The 19,700-nt window shown below is 43.9% G+C and overlaps 1 protein-coding gene across 3 annotated transcripts in view; it reads left to right on the forward strand.

Annotated features, from left to right (window-relative positions):
• Nucleotides 1-19,700, forward strand: part of APAF1 (apoptotic peptidase activating factor 1) — a 144,448-nt gene that overhangs the window by 15,092 nt on the left and 109,656 nt on the right. For 2 of the 3 annotated variants that reach the window (XM_068106327.2, XM_068106335.2), the window contains exons 3-5: nucleotides 3,044-3,218; nucleotides 16,342-16,536; nucleotides 16,672-16,855. In XM_068106327.2, coding sequence (XP_067962428.2) covers nucleotides 3,044-3,218; nucleotides 16,342-16,536; nucleotides 16,672-16,855 — 554 coding nt within the window. The remainder of the gene's footprint in view (nucleotides 1-3,043; nucleotides 3,219-16,341; nucleotides 16,537-16,671; nucleotides 16,856-19,700) is intronic. The other variant, XM_068106345.2, reaches the window with a different exon arrangement.

The raw sequence follows: 19,700 nt of genomic DNA on the forward strand, positions 1-19,700 counted from the left end.
CAAAAACAACAAACTGCAGACATGTCCGTGGCCTCTCTGTTTTAGCCGCCTCTGTTTTCTCAAGTCCTCTGACCCTCCCCAGGTCCTCCAGGATGTGAGGCCTTCTTCGAGGACCCCCTCCTGGATTAATTTCCAAACTCCAGACTTACCGCATACCTCTCTTTCGTTCCTCCTTTCTTCCATCTGTGGAGCCACCTTGTTGAGGCAGTTCAATCCCACCCTTCCCTGCAGTGCTTCAAGCAGACAATGCACCACCGTCTCATCTCAGCCCCCATCGCTACCCACAATCCTTTTTCTCTCATTTTTAACCCTACCTAACCCAACTTGCACATTATTATTCTCCTCTACTCTTCTCTCCCCTCATTTCCTGTTCATTCCCTTTCTAATTATGTCCATTTGTGCCACACTCTCAGTTCATTGATGTTTTACCCTCTGTCACTTTGCTCTTCCATTAACCTCAATATTCTTCACAACAAAATCCCAAATTCTAATAATAATTGCTGTTAATAAATATTTCAGAGGACACAATAAATATTCCATGAAAATTGGTGATTGCGGAGGTGAGGTTGGGAGGGAGAACAGGTTGGGGAGGAGGGAGAGAAAGTAGTTAGGACAATGGAGAAGGGAAGTTGGGCATGAACAGCACGAGCAATGGACCTGCCAAAATGTTACTTGGAATCAAAACTGGTACGTAGAATCCAAAATGGTACGTGGAATCCAAAATGGTACGTGGAATCCAAAATGGTACAACAACAACAACAACATGCATTTTAAGGCCATTTTCCCTGCTAGAGCGGGTGTTATATTAGCCTTGCGGTCCCCATGACAATCTTCTCCATTTTGCCCTATTTTCTGCATCTCTCCTTGTTAACCCCCTTGCCCGCATTTCTTCTTCCACCATCTTTAGCCAAGTCTTTCTCGGTCTTCCCCGTCCTCTACTTCCTTCTACATTCATTTCCATCACTCTTCTGAACCAGTCACTTTCATCCTTCCTCAACACATGACCAAACCATCTCAACCTGTTCCTCTTCACAGCATCAATCACAGGCTCTATTCCCATCATCTTTCGCAATTCATCATTTGTCTTCCTCTCTCTCAACGATACTCCGCACATCCACCGAACCATTCGCATTTTCACCCTTTCCAGCCTTCGTTGCTGCTCTACGTTCATTACCCATGTCTCGCTCCCATAAATCATAACACTTCTCACACATGTAGCATACACCTTTCCCTTCGGCTTCAATGACACTCCCCTCCTCATCAGCACGCCACTCAGTTCCCGAAACTTCTTCCATGCACATCTCACTCCAGCAATCGTTGCCGAGTCTGATCCACCTTCTCCATTCAGCATGTCTCCTAGGTCGAAAAATGTTTTCACACCTTCCAGCTTCACGCCGTCTCCAAGATCCAACTCAACATTTCCTCCATCTGCAGCTCCCTCTGTGCACACCTTACATTTGAATGTAGCTGCCACACTGGTTAATGACCCTCTCAGACCACTACATATTTGATGAACCCGCTCAGCGCACATTGTACATTGAATGGAGTTCACTCCGACACCCTTCCTGCACACAGCACAGGGCCACTTCCCAGTTCTTTCCACCTCACCACATGCTTTACCACTTACCATCACCTTCGTCTTTCCGATATTCACCTTCGTCTTTCCGATATTCACCTTCAGACCTTTTGTCTCCATACATTCCTTCCACCTGTTCATCTTCTCCTTCACTCCAGCCATACTTTCCGCAATCAACACCAGATCATCTGCATACAACAACTCCCACGGTAAACCCTCCTTTACGTTCTGAGCCAGCACCTCCATCACAGCTACAAATAGTAGTGGACTTAGTACCGAACCCTGATGCACTCCCACCTTCACCTCAAACTCACCACTGTTCCCGTCCTTCGTCCTTACAGCTGGAATCCAAAATGGTACGTACAATCCAAAATGGTACGTGGAACCCAAAATGGTACGTGGAATCCAAAATGTTACGTGGAATCAATCTGGTACGTAGAATCCAAAATGGTACGTGGAATCCAAAATGGTACATGGAATCCAAAATGTTACTTGGAATCAAAACTGGTACGTAGAATCCAAAATGGTACGTGGAATCCAAACTGGTACGTGGAACTGAAAATGTTGCATAGAATTGAAAATGCTACGTGGAATCAAAACTGGTACGTACAATTGAAAATGGTACGTGGTGTCCAAAATGGTACGTGGTGTCCAAAATGGTACGTGGAACTGAAAATGTTGCATGGAATTGAAAATGCTACATGGAATCAAAACTGGTACGTACAATCTAAAATGGTACGTGGAACTGAAAATGGTATGTTGTATCCAAAGTGGTACGTGGAATCCAAAGTGGTACGTGGAATCCAAAATGGTACTTGGTATCCAAAATCGAAAATGGTATGTGTTTGTGGTTTGAAGGCTTATAGCTGGCCCTTCCTTTCCAGAGCTGGTCCAGTACTTGGAATCTCACAACCCCTGCACCCCTCCATCCTCTTGAGGAAGTTCAGTCACTCAAACTCATGGATCTCGCGATCAGCCATGATGTTTCTTCAGAAAACCACATTTTATAGTTGGCCTCCAATGCGAGATGTCGACTAGGCCTCCTCTGCCATACAAAGTCATTCCTTGGCACACCTGAACTCCTATTCACCTACAAGGCCTTCATCTGCAGGTTGACGGTTTACTGTTCTCCCCAACAGGGTAGCTCCCTTGCCTCACACCTTGCTCAGCTTGATGCCATGGAAACCAAGGTTTGAAGATGTTTTATATATTTTAATTTATTAATTGTGCATACAATGTCAAGGCTCATGGAAGAGTGAGTACACTGAACGCATCGGGATACAACAGAATGAAAGCAACAGTCGAGAGAGTGGAGAAAATACCAACAGCGGAGTTGAAGGTTCAACATGGATCAAGTTGAATGAGACTTATGGAGTAGCAAAGCACGTGTCCTCCACTTACATTGCGGTTTCTTTATTTGATTAGAAGGAAGGGAGCAGTTGAAGTTGTTTTCCGTGTTGTTTGTAGAAGACGCGAAATGAAAAGGTGAAGAAGCTTCTGGATGTTTTGCTGGGGAAGGATAACCACGCGGTGATTCGCTTTCGGAGAGCCCTCGAGATGGAAGGAAGCGATCACCTGGCTGAGTTGTTGAAAATCCGTAGTCCTGGGTCCTCCTCGGATGACTGTGAAGGACGGAGTGTCGGTGAGTGAGTGTGATGTCCACTTTCCCTTTGATTTTTTTTCCAATCATTTCACCAAGTCAGGATAAGGAATTTCAATTTGCCACGTGGACATTTATTTGTTTTTGTATTGGTGTGTCATTTATTTGTTTTTGTATTGGTGTCATTTATTTGTTTTTGTATGTCATTCATTTGTTTTTGTATAGGTGTTATTTATTTGTTTTTGTATCGGTGTGTCATTTATTTGTTTTTGTATCGGCGTGTCATTTATTTGTTTTTGTATCGGTGTGTCATTTATTAGTTTTTGTATGTCATTTATTTGTTTTTGTATATGTGTCATTAATTGTTTTTGTATAGGTGTCATTTATTTGTTTTTGTATGTGTCATTTATTTGTTTTTGTATATGTGTAATTTATTTGTTTTTGTATCGGTGTCATTTATTTGTTTTTGTATATGTCATTTATTTGTTTTTGTATGTCATTTATTTGTTTTTGTATAGGTGTGTTATTTATTTGTTTTTGTATCGGTGTGTCATTTATTTGTTTTTGTATCGGTGTGTCATTTATTCGTTTTTGTATATGTGTCGTTTATTTGTTTTTGTATGTGTCATTAATTGTTTTTGTATAAGTGTCATTTATTTGTTTTTGTATATGTGTCATTTATTTGTTTTTGTATATGTCATTTATTTGTTTTTGTATCGGTGTGTCATTTATTTGTTTTTGTATGTCATTTATTTGTTTTTGTATAGGTGTCATTTGTGTGTCATTTATTTGTTTTTGTATATGTGTCATTTATTTGTTTTTGTGTATGTGTGTATTTTATTTGTTTTTGTATGTCATTTATTTGTTTTTGTATAGGTGTGTCATTTATTTGTTTTTGTATAGGTGTGTCATTTATTTGTTTTTGTGTAGGTGTCATTTGTGTCATTTATTTGTTTTTGTATAGGTGTCATTTATTTGTTTTTGTATAGGTGTGTCATTTATTTGTTTTTGTATATGTGTCATTTATTAGTCCCCTACCGGTGTACACCGGAGGGGACTATAGGTTTGCACTCTGTCGGTCAGTCCGTCGGTCAGTCAGTCAGTCAGTCAGTCCGTCAGTCCGTCGGTCAGTCAGTCAGTCAGTCAGTCCGTCAGTCTGTCAGTCTCAGTCTGTCAGTCTGTCAGTCCGTCAGTCCGTCAGTCCGTCACGCAAAGAACAGTTTTCCAGACTTTATTTCTAAACGCTTAATGCTAATGATTTCAAACTTGGCACATGGTTTCCTCATGATAAGTTACAGATCGAGTTCGAACTTCACGACGTTTCGATCATTTTTGACAAAGTTATGGCACTTTGAACTTTGGGAATTCTGATAATTCTGATGATCCTTAACTCGGTGCCATTTTAAGTTTTAATTTCCTTTAAAAAAGATTTTCTCTGCAATAATAGGACCGATTGAGATTAAAGTTTCACCATAGGGTGCACTCGGTCTGTAGAATATTTTAATCGTAATTATGACGTCACAGGTCACGTGGTTCGGCCGCCATATTGTTTTTCGTGAAAACACGAAAACCCCATTTTCTCTGCAATGGCTGAACAGATCGAGGCCAAACTTTGCAGACAGAATCGCATACCTATGACGAACAAAAAGGTCAGTGAGCATGACGTCATGCGTCACATGGTTTCAGAGTTATGACGTTTTTCAGCATGAACCTTTAAAACCGAGCCGCTCCCTCATTTTTGATCCAATCGAGGGGAAACTTCACAGATCTGTTCAGCATGTCAGTCTACTAAAATGTCCTTTTGGAATTTGCGATAGGGCACGTGGTTTGGCAGATATCGTTAATTAAACGAAAATATTAAAAAAATGGATATCTCTTGTTTATTCTAGAGTTCTCCTCAAGCCGCACCGCGCGCCCTGAGCCTCGTCTCGCGAACGTCAACAGCGCGACACAGCGCGCGCTTTCTGGAGGGGCGGAGCCAAGCCGAGCAACATATATATATATATATATATATATATATATATATATACATACATACACACACATGGATCATTGATCGTGAACCGGAAAATATAATAAATTACTGATATTTAGCGACTCGAAAGGTTCTTTATCAACAACTTATTTTCTTGTGCTTCTGCTGACCTGTCTGCAAGGTGTATAAATCGAAGTCCCGAGTGCGAATCACAGGTGAGCCCGTCCTGAGGTAATTAGCGATTGGGAACGATTCAGAACATGTGAGCAAATAACCCTTATGAAGTAAATAGTGTGTACATAACCCTTTGGTAATTTCCCCAACAGTTTTCCGGACGACAGACTGCCAGTAGGGGACATGTATTGCAGCGTAATACTCAGAATGCTTGTTTGTTTTTGTATAGGTGTCATTTATTTGTTTTTGTATATGTGTGTTATTTATTTGTTTTTGTATCGGTGTGTCATTTATTTATTTTTGTAGAGGTGTGTCCAGGTTTCTAGATGATTCACCAAATCGATGTGACGGCTATCGTAAGGTACTGTCCATACAGACCAACAAGGTTGGGACAAGAAGAAATCCAAACAAGGTTTTTTTTTCTCCTATGCAATATCGAGGCTCATGGAAGAACGAGTTTCTCAATAAAAACATTGCCTCAAAAAGAGAACCATGACAATTACAACTACATATGGGCAGGGTACAGCCCGAAGTGGAGATCGGTTTCTGAGGTTTGGGACGTGGAATGTAGGGACAATGACAGGGAGATCAGGAGAAGTGGTGGAAGTATTGGTCAGAAGAAGAGTGGACATATGTTGTGTGCAAGAGACGAAATGGAAGGGAAGTGGAACATGTCTTTCAAACATGTGAAAGAACATGTCTTTCAAAGACTGGTCAAACATGTGGAACATGTCTTTCAATCCTGACAAATCTCACACTCTTACTATGTCTCTCCGAAAAGATCGACTGGACAACCCTCCCATCTACTTTCTCAACAATCCTCTCCAAGAAGTTCTGTCGCTCAAGCTTTTGGGTCTCACCATCTGCCATGATCTTTCTTGGGAAAACCACATTTCCAAGCTGGCCTCCAAAGCCAGTCGCCGACTGGGCATCCTCCGTCGTGCGAAGTCCTTCCTAGGCACACCTGAGCTCCTCACCACATACAAGGCTTTCATCCGCAGCTCAATGGAATACTGTTCTCCCCTATGGGCTGGTGCTCCTGCCTCACACCTGGCTCGGCTTCACGCTGTTGAATCCAAAGCTTTCAGAATCATTGGAATCTCCCGCGATGAAGCTATCTCTGAGGGCCTTTCACTCACTCACCGCAGGCAGGTAGGTGGTCTTTCTGTCTTCTACCGACTCCTCTCCGGCCTTGCTCCCCCAGCTCTCTCTGTGCTCTGTCCCCCAAATATTCCTACAGGTCGCACAAGATCTGCCAGCCACCCTCTGATGGTTAAACTGCCGAAATCTCGGCTCTCTGCTCACCTTCACTCTTTCAATCCTCTTTTCTCCCGCCTCTGGAACAAACTCCCACACTCACTTCAATCACACTCCTCCCTCCAGGTCTTCAAAACAGCTGTTCACCACCATCTCTTATCTTCCCCCATCCAAAACCTTGATCTTTTCTACCCCCACTAATTCACCCCAGATCCACCTTGTTTGAAATTCCAACTTCTTTCCTGGAAGTCTTGGCAGTGTCCATATGTTTTATACCTCTCCCACCCTCCCCCCCCCCCTTCCCATGCCTCCTCCCCAAAGCCCTCTCCCTCCCACAGTTCTCTCGATGTCTCCATGTCTCTCGGTCCCTGCTCTCAAATGTTGTGTTTGTGTCCTTCCCCCTCTCTCCCCATCTTGTCTACCGCTCCCGATGTTATTTGTTTTGTGTGTCTGTTTGTCTTTCTGTGTGATTAATGTTCGCTCTTTCACGAGCCTCGATCTTGTATACAAAACAAAACAAAAAAAAAACAAAAAAAGAAAAGAAAAAAAAAGAAAAAAAAAAGTGGTGTGAGAATGGTGAAGGGAAGGCAGGGACAGAAATACAAGTTTGTGTGGCAAGGGTGCCCGGAGGGCGTGAATGGTGTTGGTGTCCTGTTTTCTGAGGAGTTTGTAGACAGTGTGGTGAGTGTGACTGGAGTGAGTGATAGGTTGATGATGGTGAAAATGATGATTGGAAAGCTCTTGGTGAACGTCATCTCGGGATATGCTCCGCAGGTTGGTCGGAGCGATGAAGAGAAGGACAAGTTCTGTTGTGTGATCGAGAAGCTGATGGAAAACGTGAAAGATGAGGAAGTTGTTGTGGTAGGAGGAGACCTAAATGGACATGTGGGAAGGAGTATGGACGGTTTTGAGGGAGTTCATGGGGTTTACGGATATGGTGTGAGAAATGGAGAAGGTGAAAGGATTTTGGAGTTTGCTGATGGAGCTGATTTGTTGATTTGTAATACTCAGTTCCAGAAAGAGGATAATAAGCTTGTTACATACACGTCAGGTGGGTCGACGACAACCGTTGACTACCTGATGGTGCGTAGGCGAGATAGGGAGCACCTCCGGGACACAAAGGTGATCCCGGGGGAGGAGGCTGTTTCACAGCACCACTTGGTTGTTTGCGACATAAGGGTGAAAGGTGCGAGGAGAGCTCGGCGGGTGAAGTACCAACCGAGAATGAAGGTGTGGAGGTTGAAAGAGGTGACAGTAAGGGAGGCATTAAAAGAGAGGCTGAGTAGGGTAGAGGATGATGTGGTTGAGCTTGAACGTGGTTGGATGTCAATGAAAGATAGTCTGTTGGGAGCTGTTGGTGAGGTATGTGGATGGACAAAAGGACCACCGAGGCACTCGGAAACATGGTAGTGGGATGATGAAGTTGGAAAGAGGATTGACGAGAAGAGGAAGAAGTTCAAGGAGTGGCAGAAGGCGAAGGGTACGGGAGGAGGAAAAGCAGAGCATGAAAGTTATAAGGCAGCCAAGAAGGCTGCAAAGAAAGAGGTAGCAAAGGTGCTGGAGGCATGTAGGAAAATGTTTGGAGAACACTTGGATTCGGAAGAGGGTCAGAAAGCGGTATTCAGGATTGCAAAGCAGATAGCGAAAGAGAGGTGTGATGTGATGGGGGTGAGTTGCTTGAAGGATGAAGTGCGACAAATCGTTGTGGACCCAGATGGAATTAACGGAAGATGGAAAAGATATATGGAAATGCTGTTGAATACAGAGATTGAATGGGATGGCAACATAGAGAGTAACCCAGTTTTAGGACCGGCAGAGAAGATAACTGAGAAGGAAGTTGAGGAAGCGATGAAAGCAATGAAGAGTAGAAAAGCGGGGGGGGGGGGGGGGGGGGGCCGACGGGAGTTGTGGGAGATATGTTGAAGGCAGCAGGAAGTTGGGGTGTGAAGACAATGACAGAGATCTGTAATCTGGTGGTGAAAGAAGGCCGCATTCCAGTGGATTGGGAACTGAGTACCCTCGTCCCTCGATACAAGGGGAAAGGTGACACTCTGGAGTGTGGCTCTTACCAAGCGATAAAGTTATTGGAGCATGGAATGAAGGTATTGGAAAGGGTATTGGAGAGGAGGATAAGGAAGAAGGTGAAGATCGATGAAATGCAGTTTGGATTTATGCCAGGAAGAGGAACGACAGATGCGCTCTTTATTGTGAGGCAGTTGCAGGAGAAGTACATGGAGAAGAGGAAGAAGTTGTTTCTTGGGTTTGTTGATCTGGAGAAAGCATTCGATAGGGTTCCATGCGAAGTATTGACATGGGCATTGAGGAAGATAGGAGTGGAGGAATGGTTGATCAGAGTAGTGATGGCACTGTACAAAAGAGCGCGCACAGCTGTAAGGACGAAGGACGGGAACAGTGGTGAGTTTGAGGTGAAGGTGTGAGTGCATCAGGGTCGGTACTAAGTCCACTACTATTTGTAGCTGTGATGGAGGTGCTGGCTCAGAATGTGAAGGAGGGTTTACCGTGGGAGTTGTTGTATGCAGATGATCTGGTGTTGATTGCGGAAAGTATGGATGGACTGAAGGAAAAGATGAACAAGTGGAAGGAATGTATGGAGACAAAAGGTCTGAAGGTGAATATCGGAAAGACGAAGGTGATGGCAAGAGGTAAAGCATGTGGTGAGGTGGAAAGAACTGGGAAGTGGCCATGTGCTGTGTGCAGGAAGGGTGTCGGAGTGAACTCCATTCAATGTACAATGTGCGCTGAGTGGGTTCATCAAAAATGTAGTGGTCTGAGAGGATCATTAACCAGTGTGGCAGCTACATTCAAGTGTAAGGTGTGCACAGAGGGAGCTGCAGATGGAGGAAATGTTGAGTTGGATCTTGGAGATGGCGTGAAGCTGGAAGGTATGAAAACATTTTGCTCCCTTGGAGACATGCTGAATGGAGAAGGTGTATCAGACTCGGCAACAGTTGCTCGAGTGAGATATACATGGAAGAAGTTTCGGGAACTGAGTGGCATGCTGATGAGGAGGGGAGTGTCGCTGAAGCTGAAGGGAAAGGTGTATGCTGCATGTGTGAGAAGTGTTATGATTTATGGGAGCGAGACATGGGTAAAGAACGTAGAGCAGCAACGAAGGCTGGAAAGGGTGGAAATGCGAATGGTGCGGTGGATGTGTGGAGTATCGTTGAGAGAGAGGAAGACAAATGATGAATTGCGAAAGATGATGGGAATTGAGCCTGTGATTGATGCTGTGAAGAGGAACAGGTTGAGATGGTTTGGTCATGTGTTGAGGAAGGATGAAATTGACTGGTTGAGAAGAGTGATGGAAATGAATGTAGAAGGAAGTAGCGGACGGGGAAGACCGAGAAAGACTTGGCTGAAGATGGTGGAAGAAGAAATGCGGGCAAGGGGGTTAACAAGGAGAGATGCAGAAAATAGGGCAAATTGGAGAAGATTGTCATGGGGACCGCAAGGCTAACCCCCGCCCTTGCAGGGAAAATGGCCTTAATATGCATGTTGTTGTGTTGTTGTATGGAAGAACGAGTGAGGTGACTGAGGGTAAAAGGCAACGACCTTTTTACATTTGGAAAGTTAGACACAATGCACAGTGGAAAGAATTGGAAAAGGGAGAGAAAGGGTGGGAGTAAACACTGTAAATAAGCAGATTAAGTTAGGTATTGTTAATGGGGTCAAAGGTCATGGGTCGTGGTGAGGTACACCGTGACATGGCGGTGCATCAGCTGCTTGAAGTCCTGTCTTGGTGATACGAGCGGGATTGAACGACTTCAGAGGAAAACAACAAAAAGACATAAAATATCCTAAGCCCCCATGGTTTTAGTAATTTTGCTGACGGAGTTAAAGGCTGCCAGTCGGCCATCTTTGGTCAGATTACAAAACAAAATTTTCTGCATATGTACACTCTTCTGTACTGTCTTTGTGCAACGTTTGAAGAAAATCGGACCATGCATGTCGAGAAATGGATGGGGACACATTTAAGTAACAAAATGGCCACCAGTCCGCCATCTCGGATCTGATCTCAAAAAAAATAAATGGCATATGTAACCCATCATTCATTATCCTTGTGCAAGCATTGAACAAGATCAGTAAAAGCATGTCCGATATATCTTTGAGGACGTGTTCAATATCGGGTCTTTACCTCTGCCACCGAAGGTGGATGGAGGTTATGTTTTCACCCCTGTCTGTTTGTTACTTGCAAAATCGAAGATTTTTCAAGTATATTAGTCGGTTGCGTTTGTTATTACTTGCCGGAAAAGATTCCGGCAAGTATGTTGGTTGGTTGGTTTGTCTGTCTGTCTGTTTGTGCGCAGTACTTCGTCTACACCGTTGCACATAGAATCGCTATACTTTACACACATATTTGTCTTGCCCTGGAATAGACTGCCCAATTTTTAACTCTCTAAGCCCAAGGCCGCCATTATGACGTCATAAATCGATAATTCGACAAGTGCAAAACTTCATCCAATCAAGATGCAATTTCTTGAGCGCCATGTCGGCACAAACTGGTGGAGAAAAATTACTAAATGATGACGTCATCGGTCACGTGTTTCGGCCGCCATCTTGGAAAAACCGAAAAACTTTGCACCTCTATATCTCCAAAAGTGCTGAATAGAAAGAATTGAGACATGGCTCATTGTAAATAACTCTCCATGGGGAATAAAATATGTTAATGACTATGTCATCGGTGCCTCCATTATGACGTCATAATTCGACAGGTACAAAACTTCATCCGATCAAGATGAAATTTCTTGAGCATAATCTAGGAATAAATTAGTATAGAAAACAAATAATGATGACATCATCGGTCACGTGGTTCAGCCTCCATATTTGTCCAAAATAGCCGATTAAAAAAAAAGTACATTCTGGCAAGTCCTCGGTCTCTGACCAATTTTTCATTACTTGCTGGAAAAGATTCCGGCAAGTATGTTGATTGGTTGGTTTGCCTGTTTGCCTGTCTGTTTGTGTGCAGTACTACGTCTACACCGTTGCACATAGAATCGCCATACTTTACACACATATGTGTCTTGACCTGGAATATACTGTGCCCAATTTTTAACTCTCTCGGCCCAAGGCCTCCATTATGACGTCATAATTCGATAATTCGACAAGCACAAAACTTCATCCGATCAAGAAGAAATTTCTTGAGCATAACCTCGGAATAAATTAGTTTAGAAAACGAATAATGATGATGTCATCGGTCACGTGGTTTGGCCGCCATCTTGGAAAAACCGAAAGACTTGATCCAAAATGGCCGATAAAAAAAAGTACATTCCGGCAAGTCCTCGGTCTCTGACCAATTTTTCATCTGTCTGTCTGTCTGTGCGCAGTACTACATCTACATCATTGCACATGGCATCGCCATACTTTACACACATATTTGCCTTGCCCTGGAATAGGCTGTGCCCAATTTTTAACTCTCTAGGCCCAAGGTCAAGCTCAAGGTCACCCAAAACGTGAAATCAGGGGGTCGAGTTTTCATTTAAAATATATTTCAAACCACTATAACTCTAAAAGTACAAGAGATATGCATACATTTACTGTTACTGACATATAGGAAGTCACATACGACATTTCATTTGGCACCATGACCTTTGACCTTGATTGACCTTGAAAGGTCAAACTCACGGTCAAAAATTGTTTTTTTTACTAATAACTCTGTTAAACATGATCCGATTCCCTTCTAACCAACACCAAAATGTTCATTATTCAATTCCCGAAAAATAACATGTGGCATGAAATGGTCAAAAATGCTTAGTTTTAATTATTTTTTGGGGTCAAAGGTGAGTGGGCCAAGTTTTCATTGAAAATATATTTCAAACCACTATAACTCTGAAAGGACAAGAGATATGCATACACTTAGTTACCTTCCATTGCTTAGCGTATGTACATGTATAGATTTCCCGCCATTTTGAATCAAAATGGCCGATAAAAAAGTACATTCCGGCAAGTCCCCGGTCTCTGACCGATTTCTAGTTTTTTTGTCTGTCTGTCTGTCTGTCTGTTTGTCTGTATGTGAATAAGATATTTCAAAACGTTGTGGACGGATTCGGACTAAATTTGGCAGAGAGGTAGTGTATGTGGCAAGGACGAAATGATTAGATTTTGGTGAAGATCCAGATTCGGAAACGGCCAGTAGAATTTTTAAAGTGATTCTTCACCATTGGAGATCGGGCCAAAATCGATACATAGCAGGATATCTCAAAAAGTTATGGACGGATTTGCACAAGACTTGGTGGACGAGTTGGTTTGGTGACAAGAACAAGCCAATTAGATTTTGGTTCAGGTCCGAATCCAGATCCGGCCTATCAGTGGGATACAAAACATAAACTGTTCAGCCTGGCAGAGGTATGCGCTCTGCTGAGTGCCATTATTGTTTACAACTAAAATGGCCACCAGTCAGCCATCTCGGATCTGATCTCAAAAAAAATAAATGGCATATGTAACCCATCATTCATTATCCTTGTGCAAGCATTGAACAAGATCAGTAAAAGCATGTCCGATATATCTTTGAGGACGTGTTCAATATCGGGTCTTTACCTCTGCCACCGAAGGTGGATGGAGGTTATGTTTTCACCCCTGTCTGTTTGTTACTTGCAAAATCGAAGATTTTTCAAGTATATTGGTTGGTTGCATTTGTTATTACTTGCCGGAAAAGATTCCGGCAAGTATGTTGGTTGGTTGGTCTGTCTGTCTGTCTGTCTGTCTGTTTGTGCGCAGTACTTCGTCTACACCGTTGCACATAGAATCGCTATACTTTACACACATATTTGTCTTGCCCTGGAATAGACTGTGCCCAATTTTTAACTCTCTAAGCCCAAGGCCGCCATTATGACGTCATAATTCGATAATTCGACAAGTCCAAAACTTCATCCAATCAAGATGCAATTTCTTGAGCGCCATGTCGGCACAAACTGGTGGAGAAAAATAAATAAATGATGACGTCATCGGTCACGTGTTTCGGCCGCCATCTTGGAAAAACCGAAAAACTTTGCACCTCTATATCTCCAAAAGTGCTGAATAGAAAGAATTGAGACATGGCTCATTGTAAAGAACTCTCCATGGGGAATAAAATATGTTAATGACGATGTCATCGGTGCCTCCATTATGACGTCATAATTCGACAGGTACAAAACTTCATCCGATCAAGATGAAATTTCTTGAGCATAATCTAGGAATAAATTAGTTTAGAAAACAAATAATGATGGCATCATCGGTCACATGGTTCAGCCTCCATATTTGTCCAAAATAGCCGATTTAAAAAAAAGTACATTCCGGCAAGTCCTCGGTCTCTGACCAATTTTTCATTACTTGCTGGAAAAGATTTCGGCAAGTATTGGTTGGTTTGTCTGTTTGCCTGTCTGTTTGTGTGCAGTACTATGTCTACACCGTTGCACATAGAATCGCCATACTTTACACACATGTGTCTTGACCTGGAATATACTGTGCCCAATTTTTAACTCTCTCGGCCCAAGGCCTCCATTATGACGTCATAATTCGATAATTCGACAAGCACAAAACTTCATCCGATCAAGATGGAATTTATTGAGCGCCATGTCGGCATAAACTGGTGGAGAAAAAATAATAATGATGACGTCATCGGTCACGTGATTCGGCCGCCATATTTGAAAAATCAAAAAACTTTGCCCTCTATATGTCCAAAAGTGCTGAATAGAAAAAAATGAGACATGGCTCATTGTAAAGAACTCTACATGGGGAATAAAATATGTTAATGATGATGTCATTGGTGCCTCCATTATGACATAATTCGACAAGTACAAAACTTCATCCGATCAAGATGAAATTTCTTGAGCATAATCTCGGAATAAATTAGTTTAGAAAACGTATAATGATGATGTCATCAGTCACGTGGTTTGGCCGCCATCTTGCAAAAACCGAAAAACTTGATCCAAAATGGCCGATAAAAAAAGTACATTCCGGCAAGTCCTCGGTCTCTGACCAATTTTTCATCTGTCTGTCTGTCTGTGCGCAGTACTACATCTACATCGTTGCACATGGCATCGCCATACTTTACACACATATTTGCCTTGCCCTGGAATAGACTGTGCCCAATTTTTAACTCTCTAGGCCCAAGGTCAAGCTCAAGGTCACCCAAAACGTGAAATCAGGGGGGTCGAGTTTTCATTTAAAATATATTTCAAACCACTATAACTCTAAAAGGACAAGAGATATGCATACACTTACTCAGTTACCTTCCATTGCTTAGCGTATGTACACGTATAGATTTCCCGCCATTTTGAACCAAAATGGCCGATAAAAAAGTACATTCCGGCAAGTCCCTGGTCTCTGACCGATTTCTAGTTTGTTTGTCTGTCTGTCTGTCTGTCTGTTTGTCTGTATGTGAATAAGATATCTCAAAACGTTGTGGACGGATTCGGACTAAATTTGGCAGAGAGGTAGTGTATGTGGCAAGGACGAAATGATTAGATTTTGGTGAAGATCCGGATTCGGAAACGGCCATCAGAATTTTTAAAGTGATTCTTCACCATTGGAGATCGGGCCAAAAACGATACATAGCAGGATATCTCAAAAAGTTATGGACGGATTTGCACAAGACTTGGTGGACGAGTTGGTTTGGTGACAAGAACAAGCCAATTAGATTTTGGTTCAGGTCCGAATCCAGATCCGGCCTATCAGTGGGATACAAAACAAACTGTTCAGCCTGGCAGAGGTATGCGCTCTGCTGAGTGCCATTATTGTTTACAACTAAAATGGTCACCAGACGGCCATCTTGGATCTGATCACGAAAGAAAAATGATGTACATATGTTTACTGTCATGTATTGTCTTTGTGCCAAGTATGAACAAAATCGGTCCATTCATCTCTGAGATATGGTTTTAGAGTACTCACGCACGCACGGACGGACGGGTTGATGAGACCCAATCCATAAGCCCCCGTTTTAGACCAATTCCAATGGGGCTAATAAAAGAGTTAAGGGGATGCTGTAAGCCTGGATCGAGGGTGTGCGGTAATCCTGGATCAATGGCGTGTGGTAATCCTGGATTGAGGGCATGCGGTAATCCTGGATCGAGGGCGTGCGGTAATCCTGGATCAATGGCGTGTGGTAATCCTGGATTGAGGGCATGCGGTAATCCTGGATCGAGGGCATGCGGTAATCCTGTATCGGGGGACGTGTGGTAATCCTGGACGATGACGTGTGGTAATCCTGGATCGAGGGCATGCGGTAATCCTGGATCGAGGGACGTGTAGTCATCCTGGATCGAGGGCATGCGGTAATCCTGGATCGAGGGCATGCGGTAATCCTGTATCGGGGGACGTGTGGTAATCCTGGATCGAGGGCATGCGGTAATCCTGGATCGAGGGCATGCTGTAATCCTGGATCAATGGCATGTGGTAATCCTGGATTTGAGGGCATGTGGTAATCCTGGATCGAGGGCATGCGGTAATCCTGGATCGAAGGCATGCGGTAATCCTGTATCGGGGGACGTGTGGTAATCCTGGATCAATGACGTGTGGTAATCTTGGATCAATGGCATGTGGTAATCCTGGATCGATGGCGTGTGGTAATCCTGGATCGAGGGCTGTTGTATATTTTTAGCTGTTTCTCGCTTCCACAATTAACATAAATTTCCTTCCTCTCACTACTTCCTGTATTTTTCCTTTTTCAAAAAGCACCCTAATGCCTGTGTCCAGGATTGGTGTTAATGTGTCAATGTACCTTGGTGATAAAGATCTCTGTCCTTTATGTCACTGCCTTGACAGATGCGGTGCTGTGGGAGGGCGGTGTACCTCCACGACCCGTTGTGTTTGTGTCGCGCCATGAGGCCGAGAAAGGCCTCCGATCTCAGCTCCGTCGCCTGCAGAATAAACCCGGCTGGGTGGTGTTGCACGGCATGGCGGGTTGCGGCAAGTCTGTTCTTGCTGCAGAAGCAATCCGAGATGGTCCCCTCCTTGGAGGTAGACATTTCATCATCTCAACACAGATATCCTTCCTGTGGTTAAACAGGTGGTCCACTTTTCCACAAGGTGTGTTTGAGTTTATCCTTGTTCACATCTTTGTTGAGAATGTTTTTCTCCCTTTGTGTTTGACAGATTGCTTTCCTGGAGGGGTTTGTTGGCTCCATGTTGGTGACACACACGGTCCTGGGCTTCTGATGAAATTGCAGAGCTTGTGCTCGCGATTGGACAAGGCCGGCAGCTCTGTTTTCCCACCTCCGCAAAACACTTTGGAGGCAAAGGATAAACTCCGACACCTCCTTTTGAAGATGTACCCAAGGTATTGTTGTGGAAATGACTTTTTCAAGAGGGTAAAATACATAGATTAGAGCAGTTATGTCATTAATTTACATTTTATAATAGGTGTGAAGTTAAACCACCCTGTGACCAGAAATGTGTTGCTGTTAATCGTTGAGATAGAAATGTCATTTCCCTTTGCGATGTCTGTGTGTAAAACTGCTATTCCATAATCCTTATCGTTTTATTCCTTGTCATCTGTCCTTTATGTTCTTTGAAAAGATCGGGGCCTTACAAGCAGATTAGAGCAGGAGTTCAGGTGCGCTTTGGGAATACGTGGAATGTTCTGGACAAGCTGAGAGCTTTTAGGTGGGGTTTAGCTTTCGTGACACCTGAACGGCCAATGATCTTTGAGCGGGCAAGGCCTATTGACGTCAGAGGGTGGGGTGGAAGGAGAGCTAATAAAAAGCTCCGAGGGCACTTGGACGATAGAAGCGGACCAGCAGAAAGGAGAATCGAATGCAAGAGACACGGATGCAATCTCCTGACCCTCGTTCCATACCCCCCCGAGCCGCACTTTGTACTGTGCCACACCAACCTGCATGACCACGGTTGAGCTGCTGCGTCTTAAGGGACTGTGGCGCCATTGCCTCGGCACTCCCTGGCGTTCCTGTCCACCTTCCGTACCTCCCGCATCGATCCACCCCAGGAGCACAAACGTCAGTGTACTTCTAGTGCCCAAACAGGCCTCATAAATGTATTCCGTTCGTCCTTTGTCCTCTCCACTCTTGTCCTCTGTGTCATATGATTGAGGCCTTCAGGTAGATAATTAAGGTTCCTGTCCGTTTGATTCCTCCGGGCGCATATTTCACTTATTATAACTTATTCATCTTGTCATCCAGTTCCGTCAAGTCATGTCTGACTTTTGGTGACATTCATGATCAGGTTTCTCCAAACATCCCTATCCTGCACTGATTCCCGAAACTCCACCGCATCCTTTACCACACCCATCCAGCACATTCAAGTCTGCTTCTTCCTCATCTTCCCTCAATCATACCCAGCATGGCTGACTTCTCCAGACTCGCCGTTTCTGCACACATGACATGTCCAAAGTATGATAGTTTATGTTTTATCATCAGCACCTCCAATGGACATGGAGGTCTAATTTCTTCAATTACTGATTTGTTTGTTCTTCTCGTCGTTCATGGAGTTTGTTACCTCCTGTATATTAATCATTTGCATCTCTTTTATTTTACTCTCCCATTCTATTTAAATACATGCACCTTGAATTGACTGGATCTCTTTGTATTTGTTCGGACGACCATAGATCACCGATTTCAGAATAGCCGATTCAGTTATAAATCCCGGAGAGGATATTCATTTGGATACGTAACGCTCTGTTAAATTCACTCTCCGGCTGGGCGAGGTGACGGCTCGCACCTCCATTTTTTAATCGGGACCTCAGCGTGGAGAGAATTCCAGTGCTGTGTCCGATGGGCTGTGGGTGTTCCATATTGAGGCCGTTAATCCGGCCTCAATATGGAGGAGCAAATAGGCCGTTAATCCGGCTCGGTGCATCCCGGCCACTTGGCAGCTGTGTCCCCACAACAGTATAAACATCCTTCAACAGCTCTTGCTTTATGTTGATGAACGCCTCATACCTAGATGTAAGTGATTAACCATTGTGTGATGCAGAACCAGTGAATACGTAATAATCTAGCTGCCCCTCTTGTCATGGATCTTAATACGAGCAGAGGGATAAACTGGAAGGAGGGAATGCAAAATACAACAACAACAACATGCATTTTAAGGCCATTTTCCCTGCTAGAGCAGGGGTTAGCCTTGTGGTCCCCATGACAATCTTCTCCATTTTGCCCTATTTTCTGCATCTCTCCTTGTTAACCCCCTTGCCCGCATTTCTTCTTCCACCATCTTTAGCCAAGTCTTTCTCGGTCTTCCCCGTCCTCTACTTCCTTCTACATTCATTTCCATCACTCTTCTCAACCAGTCACTTTCATCCTTCCTCAACACATGACCAAACCATCTCAACCTGTTCCTCTTCACAGCATCAATCACAGGCTCTATTCCCATCAGCTTTCGCAATTCATCATTTGTCTTCCTCTCTCTCTCAACGATACTCCGCACATCCACCGAACCATTCGCATTTCCACCCTTTCCAGCCTTCGTTGTGCAGGGAATGCAAAATGTGAAATTAAAATTGCAGGGAGAGGTAAATGAATAAATAAATAAATCAAAAGCATCCATTGCAGATGAGGAAAATGGCATCGCATTGTGAGCATGTTGGCTGGGGTGCTCACGCATCACGTGGTCAACCTCTTCACTTCACGGGGCTGGTGACGACCTCAACTGAGAGACGCAGCTACTGTCTGCTTAGCAGAGGGATGAAGTACTGGATGACGCAATATGGGATGTCTGTAAAAAGGAAGAGACGGGTTTCCAGAGCAACGGAAAGGTCATTAATATAGATGAGGAAGAGGACTGGGCCCAAAACACTGCCTTGGGGGAGGAACTCCATCTTATTAACTCCACTTAACATCTCTTATCAACTCCACTCCGCCATGCATCTCTGTCATCAAAAACCACGGACTCCTATGGCGACCCAGATACATCCATAGAGGCTTCGGTCGCAAGTTTGTTTACTCCCAGACAGGTCACTCCATCCCCTCACTCTGGTCAGCTGAGCGCACTCTCACCCGTCGATTACGTCATCACAACAACATACACGAATGCGCCCCCTGTCTGCAAGCCCTGGTAACATCACCCAGGTCCATCCACACCATACAAAGCAATATGAAGCTTACTCTGTTCAATACCCGGTCCCTCAACAATAAAAGCCACATCCTGAACGACTTCATTCTGGACAATAA

The sequence above is a fragment of the Myxine glutinosa genome, chromosome 1 (assembly GCF_964187855.1).
Source record: "Myxine glutinosa chromosome 1, kmMyxGlut1.1, whole genome shotgun sequence".
Classification (NCBI taxonomy): Eukaryota; Metazoa; Chordata; class Myxini; order Myxiniformes; family Myxinidae; genus Myxine; species Myxine glutinosa.